The sequence below is a fragment of the Phycodurus eques genome, chromosome 10 (genome assembly GCF_024500275.1).
Source record: "Phycodurus eques isolate BA_2022a chromosome 10, UOR_Pequ_1.1, whole genome shotgun sequence".
Classification (NCBI taxonomy): domain Eukaryota; kingdom Metazoa; phylum Chordata; class Actinopteri; order Syngnathiformes; family Syngnathidae; genus Phycodurus; species Phycodurus eques.
The window spans coordinates 12,031,772-12,047,990 of NC_084534.1; the positions used below are offsets into that span (position 1 = coordinate 12,031,772).

The 16,219-nt window shown below is 39.4% G+C and overlaps 1 protein-coding gene across 2 annotated transcripts in view; it reads right to left on the reverse strand.

Annotated features, from left to right (window-relative positions):
- Nucleotides 1-16,219, reverse strand: part of LOC133409254 (MICOS complex subunit mic25a-like) — a 68,675-nt gene that overhangs the window by 25,691 nt on the left and 26,765 nt on the right. For both annotated transcript variants that reach the window (XM_061689040.1, XM_061689039.1), the window contains exons 8-9: nt 9,705-9,775; nt 595-730 (exon numbers count right to left, since the gene is read on the reverse strand). In XM_061689040.1, coding sequence (XP_061545024.1) covers nt 595-730; nt 9,705-9,775 — 207 coding nt within the window. The remainder of the gene's footprint in view (nt 1-594; nt 731-9,704; nt 9,776-16,219) is intronic.

Genomic DNA, 16,219 nt, shown 5'->3' on the forward strand with positions numbered 1-16,219 from the left:
GCATAATGTCACACAAGATGATTTTCTTTAACTTGGTGTGGATTTTTTTGTGAGACACTTTGGCTCATTTCTTTTTCATTCCAAAGGAATATCCAGCCACAAAAAGTAGAGAAGCACATTAAATTAAAACAATTGAGTAAATAGCCTCATATTCAAAGCGGTAATACTCCAGTGTCACTAAATGTGTTGTTTTCCCAGTGGTAAACTTCTTTTTACATTTGTGACAATTAAGAATGTAAAAAAAATTTTATGCTTTGTAGTGTTTCTGCAACACAACTCACTTCAGTCTTTGTCATTCGTCATTACTCTTCAGACTAAGTATTTTTAAAATTGTTTTTATGTTTTAAACTAACAGTAGTTAATTTATTCGTACACTTATATGACAGTTAAGAAGGTCACTTAAAATTGCCTGCACATTAAATAAAGGTGATCCAAACCTTGATCCTGGAATGGATATTTATCAAGGCCTAAATCGAAGCAAATTGGTGGTCGACCACAGAGGGTCAGTAAAATTAAAGACTGAAACAAAATGGCTGGCAAGTTTTTCTATGCTTCTCTCACAGCCCTTCACCAACACAGAAAGCTCTTGCCTACCTTCTTGGCTTGCTGAACGCAGGTCATGTACTGTTTGGCCAAGCTGGAGCAGTGCAGGGTTTGCTGAGGATTTTCTCTGTAACACTGGAGCACCTTGGCCTGAAGCTCAATACACACCGACACAGTCTGCCGGGGCCTGCACACACAAACACACTAACTTAACAACAGAAGGCAGACATGATTCCAAGAGAAAAAGGCTTCTGTACGCTATGTTTCAAAGTTAGCTTTCCAGTCCTAGTACGTTTTAGCTGTAACTTTCTTAATTGGATAATATAGGCTCAAACTTTTAATTTACTCAGTATGTGAGTGATGACATGGACAATACAAGTATAAAACACACATTAATCCAGCTGCAATTCAGGACTGTTTGGTTGCTTGTGGTCTTTTACCTGTGGTAGCAGGATTTAAAACTGGCCAAGTATGGATAAAACACAGATTTTGGATTAACACTGCATGGTTTAAGTGACACAATTCAGATTTTTTATTCCCAAGTAACAACAGTAGGTTACGCGTCATGGCAGCGTGAAGAGAAAAAGTTGCATAGAATCTAATACGAAACACTGTCCAGTTAAATTACAAAGGTGAAAAGTAGAATTTGTGTTTAGTTGGATTCAGAGGTCAATTGCTTCAATTGATGTCTCATGACAGGTTTATTTCCTTTTGACCAACATTTAATTACATACTCAATCTGCACATACAAACACTGACATGCGACGTAGAGGAGCGCTTCCCTAATGTCCTCGCACAAAGCAATTTCAGAATTAGGCATTCTTCACATATGGATGAGCACAGGTCTCCCTGTATTCACTGACAAATACACAATTAATTTGTTAGCATGCATCTGTGAATTATGTCTGTTTGGCATACGGGCCAGATAAAGTATACACACTGAGAACGGGAAGAAATTGCTGTGAAGTGGCATGTGTATCGCGTAGAGTGTTGGTGTGTGTGTGTGTGTGCTTGCTTGCGTGTGTGCAGTAGAGGGTAGAGAAATAGGATTAAATTAATCATTGGAGGAGAGAATATTCATGAAAAGAAGTGAATGCAACCTGAGCGAGGGTAAGAGAGAGGGAGTAAATGTGACAGTGACGTTTTAAATGACAAACCTTACAGCTTGCACAGCCCATGGAAAATATTGCACATCTCCTTTGCTGTATTGCTTCCTTTCTTTCAAGCACCTTGGAAGTCCAAACATTCATGGAGTTTGCACTTCTTTGCGTCATCTTACGAGGTCATTCAACAAGGTCACTGTTCTGGGGCTATGATATATCGATTGTGTTTTAATGAACAGTTGCAAATTTGTATGCTTGTGGGGTGTTGACTGAAAAAAAAAATCTTTATTTGAAAGCTTTATTTGATAATATGTCTTTATTGTTAACCCTTTATAATGGTGATGCAGACGAATATAACATAGTTCACGAAATGATGTCTACTCAAAGTAATGCGAATCATATGCCACACACCCTCAGTCTCTAGATTTGAATCCAACTGAACACTCACAGGGGCATTGATGTGTGAGATGGTATTGTTGTAATAAAAACACCAAATGATGAAATGCAGCGAAAGAATGCGTTCACACAAATCCAGTAAATGGTAGAGTCCATTCTGTTTTGCCTCACAGCGTGGATTGATAAATCCTGATCAGATTTGCGTTTCTTCCACAGTGAGTTACAGCTATAGCTATGTCAGCTGTGTAAGTAGCGTAAGATGATCTCAATGTGAAAAAGCATGCTTTGTAGTGTTTGTACTCAATATTTAGTTATACCAGAGTGTACATTTACTGTAATACTACATTGTCCAGTGGAGGCACCATTTAACTAATGTTACATAAGCAACATCAGCCAGGGCGGCACGGTGGGACTACTGGTTAGAGCGTCAGCCTCACAGTTCTGAGGAGCGGGGTTCAATCCCCAGCCCAGACTGTGTGGCGTTTGCATGTGCTCCCCGTGCCTGCGTGGGTTTTCTCCGGGCACTCCGGTTTCCTCCCACATCCCAAAAACATGCACGTTAATTGAAAACTCTAAATTGCCCGTAGGTGTGAATGTGAGTTCAAATGGTTGTTTGTTTGTTTGCCCTGCGATTGGCTGGAAACCAGTTCAGGGTGTACCCCGCCTCCTGCCCGATGATAGCTGGGATAGGCTCCAGCGCCCCCGCGACCCGAGTGAGAAGAAGCGGCTCAGAAAATGGATGGATGGATGAACATTAGCCAGTGTTATGATGCACGGTCTTAACATCTGGGATTCATATTAAATGCTATTTGCAAGTCCCGAATACAAATATAATTTTGGGTAGGTTGATTTAAGACTTTAAATTGCCCGTAGGTATGAATGTGAGTGCGAATGGTTGTTTGTTTCTATGTGCCCTGCAATTGGCTGGCGACCAGTTCAGGGTGTACCCTGCCTCTTGCCCGAAGATAGGGGATAGGCTCCAGCACGCCCGCAATCCTAGTGAGGATATAATTTTTAATAATTTTAATTAATCATTTATGTGAAACTTCTGAAGAATTAAAACAACAATTCCTTTGTTACTGGGTTATGTCACGTAAACCAAACCTTAAAAAGGCACAGTTTTTTTCCGTTTCCACATTCTATTGTAACATGGAAGTGACGATTATTTGTGATCATAATCAAAAGACAGCAGTGTATCGAACACAGCAAAAGCAACAGATACTGTACAATTGCAACTAGTACTCAAAGAAAATGGTCCTGAAATTGGGACATGAGTCGATGAATTTGGGATCTTTTAGAATTGAAACACCCTTAAAAAATATTTTTTAAACCAAACAATACATTGCTGGTTGGTGGAAACAGGTTTTTATCCATCCATCCATTTTCTGAACCACTTTTATCTTCACTAGAGCCACATGTGTGCTGGCGCCTACCTCAGCTGACTTCGGGCAAGAGGCCAATCACAGAGAACATATATACACCAACCATTCGCACCTATGGACAATTAAGAGTCTTCAAGTAACCTACCAAGCATGGTTTTGGAATATGGGAGGAAACCGGAGTACCTTGAGAAAACCCACACAGACACGGGGAGAACAAGCAAACTCCATTCAGGTGTGAGGTCAGATTTGAACCTGGCTCGTCAGAACTGTGAGGCAGATGTGTTAACTAATCACCGCCCACAGGGTTTTATGTTCAACTGAAAAATTTAAAAAAATTGTAAACAGCACATAACAGAACTATAATGACAATTAACACAATTATCGTTGTCATTATGTCAGGTAAATTCTGTGTGAAAGGAAATAGTGGAACAAAGACAGTGGTGTGAAGTTTGACACACATCACTTCTCCCGTAGACATCACACCAGATGCTGGCGCTGACGTCATTATCTAAATATCTGATGGCTTGCGGGATTATGTGACGCTGTGTGAAAACGCAGACAGTTATGGCAATATCAGATAAATGCTTAATATTTTGTTAGGGTCTGATGCTGAAATCTTTTATGAGCTCTGTGTAAAAGAGGCTTAATACAAACACCACTGGCTTCTGGAGGGCACAGGTGATACTGTATAACATAGTATAATCTAACAATGGATGTTGTTGTGTTTAGTTGTCTGAAAACAAGCATGTATATCGCACGACTATAGTTACACCAGCTTGATGTTTGACTTCAAATTCTGACAGTTGTTTCATTCTGAATGAATCACTAAGAGGAGGCGATAACGGCAACAATAGCCCCAAGGTAACAATCCAAACTCAAGTAGAAAAAAAAAATTATTATGTTCTCTACTCATGAAGACAAACCCTCCGATAGTAGAAGTGTTCTAATAATGGAATCTGAAGCAGAAAATTGTCTCTGCTAATCTCCACCAACTGCCCCGTTTGACTGAAATTAAAGGTAAGCTTTTATTAGAAAACTGTTAGCCACTCCGGCTTGTTTGACAGCAACAATTTTGCACCATAAAGAAGCAAAACAACTCTCAATTGGCTTTCTGCCTGTGATATTTTGCATAAATATGTGCAGAGTTGGGGAAGAACGATTAGGCTCAAATCATTAAAGTTTCCCATTCTTATTTGTCTCACCTTGGAAGAGTGTGGTTGATGTGAAGAGAGCTTAGGTTCTAAGTCGCCTCAAAGCGTGACATTGGGGAATAAAGCAATAAGAGGAAAAGGCAAAGACTGTTAAGGCGTAACATTTTATTATTCCTTCTTTGTCTAAGTTGGTGTTGTTTGTGTGTGAATGGTTATTAATGTAAGATGACAAGGATTTGCACTTCTCTAAAGCAGAAGCCATGGCTTTATAGCTTCAGTTTTTTAATATTACGCTGAGTGAAGGGGAAGAAACAAGAGGATCAAAGATGTCAGGACTCGGGTGAGATTAAAAGGAATTAGGGTGCACGCCTCTTTTATAGTTAGATGATAGTGCCATAAAGATAACATTTGCAACAATACATGTCAGTTATCACAAATCACACTTGCAAAAGCCACATAACATCAGGGGCTAACATTTAGTTCTGAGAACTGACAGTACATCAGGGTGCTGCGACTGACTTACTTTAGGTAGTCATACTGTGAAGTATCTCTTACTACTCTTTCCAAGTGATGCACTTACTAAATGTCTGTCTCAAACAAGTCTTAGGTTAGCCAGCATAAGCAGGCTTTTAATAGGTATTAAAAATGTTTTTAAACCGGTCTAAAATGTTGGACCCAGCAAACATTTAGAAAGAGCAGTCAGGTTGATGAGAGATGCAGTTTTGTTTCGGACTGCTCTGCATATGAAAAATGGCTGTAACTTTGCACAACCAACATCACACTTTAATACGACACCTTACCAGCAGCTTTTCAGCCCGTTCTTTCTTTTTTTTTTTATTTGGTAATATGTTATTGAGTTTGATAAACTTGAATTGTTACAGAGAAATATGTCTAATTTCAAGCAGTCATTTGGTTTTGTTATTTTTGCTGCATTTTCAGCAGAATTGCGGACGTCACATAAAATGTTGTCTGATTAAGTTCGTGTTGTTTTGGGTTTAACATTTTATATTTCTGATAGGTTGGAAAAAGTCGAACTTAACCTTTAAAACATTTAAAACCAACAATATGGATGCCATGGACTGAGAACTGATGCAGACAGTTGTAGTGCGGAGAGGAGATAGCAATGTAGTAGGACAATTTGCACTGTTAGCTTCGCTGATTGATCCCCACCAAACTCACTTTGAGGAACTATAGGGAAGTGTGATGGAAGGGGATAAGAGGAGGGTTTCATTAAAAGAGGTGACATTCAGGAACAAGATAAGGTGCACATGTGCCCGCCTGTTTATATGTGACATCTATTTGCTGATAACATTTCAATCAGCGGTTGAACGACTCACTCAAATTGTGGCTGACGTGCGGCAAGACTATCTGGCACCACTTATCATCACTAGCCTTTCTATTGTCAACCATTTCAATTCCAGGGGCCTTACATTGGGTTTAAAGAATCTATCCTTCAAAACTTCCTTAAAAAAGTTGCTTAAACGTATAAAGCCGTATACAATATGTATAAGTGATTGTGAGTGGGAAGTATGAGATTCTATGTAATTGATTTGTTGATGTTTTGTTATTAAAGGTTGGAACAACTGTTTGGGACCAAATTGAAATAGCCAAATAAATTGCCCATGTCCGATTTCCAAACAATGGTTTCATATTGTATGTGAACATACACATGTATATACAATGCAGTACGTGTACTTTGCTGTGGGTTTTAGAACAGCAGTGCCTGCAATAGTAATAATAATAATTATTATTATTACTGTGTGTGTGTGTGTGGGGGTGTATGCGTGCGTGTGTTTAAGGGGGAAAAGGGGTGAAGAGGAAGTGACTACACAGTACTGCGGCTTTCTGCCCCCCTATCCAAATCTTCGACAAGTATCGTGTGAAGACTAACCATCTCGACCTGTACTTTGGGGTGGCGTTCACCTCTGAGATGTGCTACCCACATTCAACCAAGAAAAGATTCAAAGTTGCACAAAATAAACTTTCATGTGGACGTCACGGTTACTTCATGGTTAAGCCTCATGAAAGTCACCCAACCCTTGGTGTCTTTATGTCCTGTCATTACATAAGTTACTTCAGAATTCAAAACAAGTATTTCTAAGAGGATTTGTGGATTTTAAGATCTTCAGGTAAGCTAAAATGCAGGTCTGCTCCTGTGTCACTGGGAAAGATGGGAAGTCTGCCACCCCAGGATAAAGCTAATGGATTAACTCCTCTGAAGTTCTTGGCCATGGTTCGTACAAAAATGACAAAAGAGGCGATTACTTCTTTGTTTCTAGCATCTTGCTTTTCCACTTCAAAATCATCATAACCAGCAAAACTACAAAAAACTAAGCCACATTGAACGCATGAGTCCAAAACAGACACACTAACAACCAACAACAATGCAAGAGAATAAGTGTCTACTGTATTTATTTCTCTGTATGTAAATGTTGGTCACAGTGAAGAGACAAATTTCACAAGTGGGGAAGCAAGAAAGCTGAGTGCTGCAGCAAATACTGCAGCATCAAAAGCTAGAACACAGCAACCGTGTTTATTTGTGTCATTTGTAGCTATGTATCAGGAAATGTTACGAAGAGGCGGCAACGGCGAATCTGCTTGGTCAGTGACTGACCAGCAGTGGTTTACGTCAACCATACGGTATTGGCTTGGCATGCATGGAACCCTGGTTGACTTGGTAGTATGTGCTTTTGAAGTCAAAGCAACAATAACTGGTAGAGAGTTTATAATTACTGAAAGGTCATCGGTCATGTTTTTCTATTGACGCTCAAATGGTTTTTTTTTCATTTTGAAATAGACCCTTTACAGAGAAAGAAGCACGAAAAAGTGGACAATGCAAAAACAAACAGTAAACAAAGACAAATGGGACCAGCAGTGAAATTGGTAGTTGCAAATGACATGATAAAAGATGAATGTAAAGAATAAATTGGAACTAGAGACCAATACAATGCCAGAAGAAATTGGATGTACAGTAGTTACATATAGAATACAGTAAGCTCTTCTTAGCTTACCCACCTATCCTTCAGCAGTGAGTAAATAGAATAATTACTGGATGGTCAGTGTAGTATGAAATGACAGTGACCACAGCACAATGACACGCTGTCCAAATGCTGGCAGAACATGACAAGCACACACTTGCCTGAATACAAAGTGTGCCTGTATGCGTGGCCGAGATTGAAGTTTGTGTGTGAGCACTGCAATATAAAGTAAATAATAAGATGCAGATTGAGGCGACACAAAATGCTCTCCCCACCAGCAAAATTGTGCTCAACTAATCTTGTAACCTCTTCTATACAGCAATGAACAGTAAATAACAAAACCTGCCTAATGTAACCGTGTGGACCCAATTTTGGGCTTGAATTGACTGCAGTGGGGCAAGTGAATGAATAGTCGAGAATGCTTATGAGATGCAAAAATGTCAATATAAACTTCCTGTCACTGTTTTTCAGAGGTACCGGTACTTTTACACTGCATTTAAAGAGCATTATGATAAAATATCTGTTTATTAGCGAGTATGTGACAGTGTTGTAGCTGGAAGAGTTCTATGAATGAAAGTTAATGAACTAGTTCATATTGTGGGCGAACGTGAACTGAACTTAGTTAATTTCTGCCTGATGAACATTATTGAAAACGCGCTCATTCTGGTGTGACGGAATGGTTTTGTTAGGGGCTTCCAGGACAAACCCCTGCTGAACACACTATACAGTATACGAGCCTTCATATGTCTGGTGATAAACGTCATATTTGGCAATCGCTGCACTGCGGCTGCCATTCATGTTTACATGTGCAAGGTGCATTCCGGGACACTCCGTAAATGGGAGAGAATGTGTTCTTTGTTTGTAAAATTCTAATTTGTATCATAATACTTTCGTCAAAAACGGTATGAGCACACTGTTATAGTATGAATTCATTTTGTTTTGTAATAAAAGACTAGATAAGATAAAATATTTTGTTAATATAGTCAGCCAGAGCTGCTAAGAATGTCAACTTATCAGTCCTTTCACCATCGTTCCTGTCATACTGTGTTGCGTGTTTTAGTTTGCACATTCAGGACAAAAGTCCTGTTTTTGTTTTAATTCCTCATTTAAAAAAAAAAGACCATTCAAGAACAAATATTTCCTCACGTTTTTGACATTGTAGGGTAAAAGCTGCAGCTGGCTACTAGTTAGCTCGAAGTGTGAATTGAATGGGTGGTAACAAAGGGGAAATAAAATGCCAGTATTTTACGGGTAATAGCCCATCAGCAACATACAGTATTGAGAGAAAAAAAATACATTACAATGTTTTTTGTTAAATTATGAACTAGTTCATTTTTGGTGCAGTGATTTTAGTTCCAAATTTCAAATTATGATCTATGAAATGAACAAGTTCATTTTTGGAATGGTGAACTGAACTTTGAACTAGTTTGTGTAGAAAATGAACTTTCCTAACATTGGCATTGGCACATACATGGAATAGGGGAACGTGAGCTGGATTGAACTCTCTCCTTTCTAAAAAATTGCCAGACAAGGCCATATAGTGTAAATTGCAGACTATGGCAGTGCCAGTTCGGCGTCAATTAAGCACTGAATGGAACTGACTTGCTTTTTTCAAAGCAGGTGAGCTTCGAGCTCTGCCATCCCACAGAAAAACATGTTTATTTGGGGACATCATGCTACTTGTGTTTTCCATCAGCAGACTGCAGCCTCTCTCTGATTTAACTATTAAAAAAGATCAAGTCTGTGGTAGTTTTAATGTTGTGACTGAAAGACAGGAATGAGTGATCTCAAAATTAAAATAACCAATGCTGAATTTAGAATTCAGTAGGTCTATGTACATTTTGGTACACAGATTTGGGGATCGTGTCAGCTTCTATTCAGAGCAAAATATAATATTTTTCACTAGCTTTGATTTCTCTTAGCACTGAAAACTATGGTACTCTGTGACTCTCACATACTGTAACTCATAATTTCCCCTCTTTATCAAGTGTGTGTCTTTCAAAGGAAATTAAAGAACAAGCAAAAGAATAGAGTCAGACATTTGATGCACATTAACCAAACTAAAATCAATTTATGTATCCAACTAAAATAGAAAGTTTACCAAATTTGGCCCTGCTATAAAATGTTGAAAATAGAAGTCATAGCGCTTACCTGATGTGAGCCTCTGCTTTGGTGGCTGCCTGGTTGTACTGTTCAGCCGTCTGTTGGTAAGTATCAAGATTCTGGCGGCAAAGAGATAAAGAAACGTGAGAAACTAATTATACCCAGGGGTTATTTAAATTTCTGTTGATGTTCTGCTTATTTTTTTCAGAAATCTGCTGTGTATATGCTGCTTTTAATTATGCACTTAACTTCTCCTGCACATAAAACAGTATTTATTATCACACTTTTTATTTATTTATTTTTTTTTTTAAATTTATTTTTTTTATTAGAGCACTAACAAGGTAACACGATAAGCAAAAAGCATTCCTCGCAAATTCCCTAAATTGGAGACCTTTGGATTCACAGCATTGCCAGCAAACCTGAATGCCGATGGCCAGCAGATAGGCCACAATGCTTTATTTCATGTGGGGAGAGTGGCATTTAAACTGCAATTACTGCACAGGAAGAGCTTATGCCATGAGGGCGAGGTCATACGCCGGCCTCCATTACAGGAGTAATCAGTGGTTATGGTGCTTAGTATACTACATAGTGGTCATAAATGCACACAAGAGGGCACAATGGCATGCAAAAAGTCAAAGTAATTGTCCATCTAGTACATTAGAACCTCCAAAGTCAAATGCACCAAAAAAAAAAAATAATAAAAATTAAAAAAAAAAATAAAAAAAAAAATATATATATATATATATATATATATATATATATATATATAAAATGAAAAACAGATGTTTTTAAAATTTGTTTTAATAGTGATGTCATATTTAAGTATTTCCTTCCTCCAGGTATGCACAAACTACAGTTAACTCTAAATAAAAAAAATATGAATAAATGATAAATTATTGTATCGGTCTTGAGAAGCAGGAAGTTATCGGTATCGCCTTGAAATTTTTTTTATTGGGCATCCCTAGTTCTCCTCACTCTTTTCTGTGCCTTGGTTTTACCATACCTAAATTACTGCAACTTTAAGAAAAAGTTTTAGGTTTAGGTCCTGAATACATGACAGAAATGCTAATGGGATACAAACCCAGTAGGGCTCTGAGATCGACAGACTCAGGTCATATAGTGGAGCACAGAGTCCAAAGCAAACATGGTGAAGCAGCATTTAGGTATTATGCTGCACACAAATGGAATAAATTGCCAACAAAAGTGACGTCAGCCCCAAATGTGCATGTTTTTAAGTCCAGGTTAAAAACTCTTCTTTTCATGCATCTTACACCCTTCAATGGGGGGTGGGCAGTGTCGGGTTGGGGAGGACACTTGGCCAGGTGTTCCGGAACTCCGGCCTGCTTTCTGGCCCGCTATACATTCCCCCCGCAGATTTTTAATGCACCACATAGATTTGCAAATCCTTTGGGGAGCTGGCTGACCAGGGTGGGGGTGACGGTTGCTGGTCAACATTGCCCCATGACCGTCTTGCACCACCCCCACCAGTCTCCCCAATTTTAATGCACTACACCCCACCACACACAATTATGGTACAGGGATAATGGTTGCCAGTCGGGGACTTGGTAACCATAATAAAAGGGTGGGTGGAGAGTCTTCATATTTCTCTTGGCTTGACTCCAAGGGGCTGTGCTGTTTTCCACATCCTGTCCTTTTCTATCCTCTCTGATCTTGTCCTATTGGTTATGATTATTATTTATGCTATTTGGCTACAAATGTTACACACACATGCATAAACTGGGGCCAGGGTGCCAATGTCATAGCAACAAATCCTTTCTGCAAGTTTAATTGGTGATGATGAATATTTTCAAAATATTCCACAATGGTGCCCCATGATGACATCATAATGCCATTGTAATAGGTTTTGTGTCAAAACAAAAGAAACACAGTTTGTCGAGAATCTGCCCAACAAATCTCTTGTCATCGTCTCATACACAGTTTTTATGCAGTAATGTATTCACAACTTAAAAAATAAATAAATAAATATCACTGAAGCACTGGTCTTTTTACTTAATTATTCTCTGTATTCCAAATAGAGGGGGTGACAGTGGAGGAAGATAACGAAAATAAGTGAGCAGAGAAAGAGATGGGATCAACACAAACACTCTTATGTTATCCTCCTGCGTTCCATTCTTCCAGTGCCCCCGAGTCATTCTCATATCTTATTTCACTGATCCATATCCTTCTCCTGATCTGAATGTCAGGTGTTGGAAAAGACTTAAGTAATTTAACAGATATAGTTTACTTCATCCTATCTGTAAGTATAAAGTGCAGTGTAACAATATCCCCTCGATACTTCTGTGCTCTTCAAGAAAAGACAGCAATCCCAAGTCTAATGAGAAGAAAGAATACTGAAAATGCAAATGCTGGATCGATAGCTATAGCTCTACCAACAACCTGTATAATGTAACAATTGTGCTGTGGTCTTTTCAATTGATGGACCCAAATGCACGTAATGTACTGCAAATAACATAAAATGCAAAGGTTTGGAGGCATCCAAAAGCAGATATAAAAATTAAAGAAGCATGAAGAGAAAAAAAATGAGCTGAACACAGAACAATAACTGTTAGTTAGCAACAATCACATAGTTCTCTGACATTATGAGGACAGAATAATGTATTTGGATGGCTAGTTAATGACCTTGGCTTTCTGATTTAACAAAGGCAATAAGTGCCATTTGGGGACGTGCTGTGTGATTGTAAGGACTGGCAGGTACAGTATACAGCTGGGGGTGTTGCTTTTAGCCGCAGTTTGGTATTTTTTTTTTGTCTAGTGCAAGAACAGTGTAACAACCCATACTCAGCTCTTTGACATCAGAGGCATGTCAACGCTATCAGTAGCATGCACACAAACCAAGCTCTTCACAGTCATTTGCACATGTGGGGACAAAAGCCCAAGAGACAGACAGTAAAGGGGAATGATAACCCTCAACAGGAGGAAGCCATGATTTGGGGGGGTGTAGGAAAGGCTCATGGAGGGGATTAGTGTGGGTGCATGGGAGATGAGTATGTGGGTGTAATCTTGCATCCATGCAGGTGTGTGACTAAATCTGTGTATGAACTGTTGTGTTCCAATGATGCTTGCATGCATCTTCAGACGGCACCACAGCGGTTTTGGATTGAGATGGTCTGATGTCAGGGTGTGGTGGGAGTGGGTTTTATCACGCTCCCTACTCGGACGAAGGCAGATTATTTTTTTACGGAGGAAGGCACCGACAAAGGATGGGAGAGGGGATTAAAAGAGGTGAATTTTAAACCGACACTTGTTTACAAAGTCACAGGCTCTGTTGCCACAGAAAGACATGCTGCACCTGAACAGATTAGGAAGTTCTCCATAAATAGACGAGAGAGTAGCTGCAGTAGGGACTATATCGTTACATTTTGGGGTTGTTCCAGTCCTGCAGTGTCTATTAGTCTGTTAGCCTCTATGTATAGTGGAGAAAGGAATTGATCTATCACAACTACTTCCACAGTGACAGTCAAACCAGCCACAGTAAACACAAATATACACATGCACACACTCATTTGTGTCCGCATGGATCCAAAACCCATCTTCAGCCTTTAAGTAAACACAGTAATCTGGTATCATTCATCCCTTTGGCATACTCAAACGGCAATGCATTTGTTTCCATTTACTCACACACAATACAACACACACACACACAGAGAGAAAGAAACACATTCACCAAACACACAAAACACAACACAAACACAGGTACTGTTAATATAAAGTAAAATATTGATTCAGGGAAAGATCACACCAATTAGAGGGGAAGTCCTCAACTAATCTGGTTGCTCTTACTTTTGATTTAAATATGCATGTGTGCAAATGTGTATGTGGATGTGTGTTATTCACCACACTGACAAAATACTGATGGTGGGGGAAAGTTGTAACGTATCTTTGCTGAAATATGGATACGGTCACTTTGAAATGTGCATGGATATTAATTTATGATGAGAGAGAAATTGATGTTTAGCTGTTTATCAGTATTTATGAGTGTGACCCATGACAGTACATCACAATTCAACTTATAAGAGGCCATTAATTTCAGCTAAAAGGAATTTTCATCAGGTATGGGAGAGTAAAGATAGGCAGAGAAAGGTGGAGAGGGCAGAGAAGGAGACCTGGATGAATTAAGTGCGAGATTGGAAATGGAAGAGAAGAGGAGGGGGATAGATGCCTGCTCAGGAGAGACTGTCTGCTTAATTCACAGTCCATATAGCCTTGTTATCTCTCGCTTTCAGTCCCCCTCTTTCTCACTCCCTCATCCACATGCAGGTCAGCTGCAAGCAAGTAAGGGTGGAGAATGCCTAGGAAAGGGGACTGTGGCAGCAAATGCAGAAAGATAGAGCATCCTCCACTCTTCTGCCAATCATTCTCCTCTGTCAAGCATTGCTGGGTGTGCTGCTTGCGTGCAGGGACCATGGCATTTAAGTTGGCTATGTAGGCTTTTTATTTTCCTCAAGGAAAGCTAGTGATATGGTCTACTCTGCCTGATGGGGCCCTGCTGGAGGGTGCCGTGTGTGTGTGTGTGTGTGTGTTGGGGGGGGTTAATGTTTATAGTGTGTGTTTACATAAAGGTTTGCACCTAATAATTTGAAAAAAATATGCCAATAATGTATATTTAAGTGCCAAAGGCACATTTATCAGGGTGGGTTATTTGTTAGCATGTCTGCCTCACAGTCAGGGGATCGAAGTTTGACTCTCCATTGAAACATCTCTGTATATATGTAGTATCCATGTCCACCCTGTGCTTGCATGGGTTTTCTCTGGGTACCTACGTTTCCTCCCACACATGCAGGCTGTTGCCTTGCAGCCTGAATGGCGACCAGTCAGGAGTCTATCCCAAACCTTGCCCAAAGTCAGCTGGAATATTCTCCAGTCACCCAGAACTCGGGCGGGACGATTATGGCCAAAACGATAATCACGATTATTTTGACCAAAATTGTAATCACGATTATTAATTACAATTATTCCTCACGTTAGGGAAAACATCTGTATTTTTATTGCACTACTTTTCAACTAACAATATGGAAACAGTTTTAAGTGAAAATCAAAAATCTTAAAGAATAATGATGGATAAAAAAATTAAATATAGCCAACAATTTCAAATTTACCAAGGACTAACTGAATAAATGTGCTATTACTGCTCCATTATTTTGCTTCACCATAGGTCAGTCGTGGTCGCAATCTGCAAAGAACTCGACAGTTGTGACTTTCCTCTCTATTTACTTCCTGCATTTTTCCACTGCAGTCAGGCCAGCCTCCAGTCAAAAAGACTAAGTCAACCCAGCTGCTACAAAGACTGTTCATACTATGTATTACGGTAACACTCTGCGAACGTTTATTTTGAAGTCGGCCCTCGCAGTGCAGTGCACAGTGTTACAGTAATGCACAGTATGAACAATCGTTGTGGCAGCTAGCTTGACTTAGACTTTTTGCAGGCTGGCCTGACCGCAGTCATTGTTTATACAGTGTATTTCATGCCACTTGGGATTTTCCAGTGTTTTGTCGTTTTTCTGCCATTTTTTCAGATGGAAGAACAGATCAATTGTGTTATCTTGCTGGGCAGACAACTCTGCTGCACTCTTTAGCCTCAGTATGACATATGGCTTCTTCTTTAACATCACTTGCCTTGAATCAAAACATGTCCAGGAAACCGCTTTTGGAGCCACTAGTTCCTCAGCTCCAATTTTTGCTGTACTTCCTTCTCTTGTCATGCCTAAACTCTCGTACTTACACCGAGAGAGAGTGAAGCTCCCACTGCAGGGTGCGCTGGGCGACACTCACTTGTTATTTAGGCATCTTAACATAACTTTAATCATGCGTTCACCCCCTGGTGGTTGGCTGACTAGGATTGAGAAAGTGCTTCATATGCAGCAGTGCCTGCATTTTAAATGTAAAAATCAGGCTCATCTAATCGTGGCAGTGAAAATCGTGATTACGATTAAAATTCGATTAGTTGCGCAGCCCTACCCACAACCTTAATGAGGACAAGTGGTATAGAAAATTGATGGATGAATGGAGCACATTTTGTTTTTGGGTTGATTACTTGTCTAAATACATGGTTTGTTATTTGGAAGACAAATGTGTGTGTTTTTTTTAAAGAAAAAATATGAAGAAATATATAGAAATAAATTGGAAGTCAACTTTTTAATATGTAGGTTAACTTAATACTTGCAATAACTTACTGTAATAAATTTGATTCTAATAAAAAATATAAATGTTGCATTTTGCCTTTATATCTCATACTTTCGTTCCCCCTTTGTAGTCTTATCTCCCTTATCCTTCCCTTGGGCAGATCTCAGCCTCTTGCACTTTTTCTTTTACTTTGGTTTCCATCAATCACTAAGAGCATGAAATCATACACCAGTCCCTTGCACCTTGCAACTCACAGCCTTTTAACAATGTAGGTACCTGGTAAAATCACAGTAAAACCACTGTGCTTGTGGCTTTTACAGGGTGCAAAATATGAACAACGCATTAGTGGTCAGGTAGAAAAGAAAAGCTTCATAATTTTTTAAAAGCACCCAACAAAGCATGCCTTTTACCCCCCCCCCCCC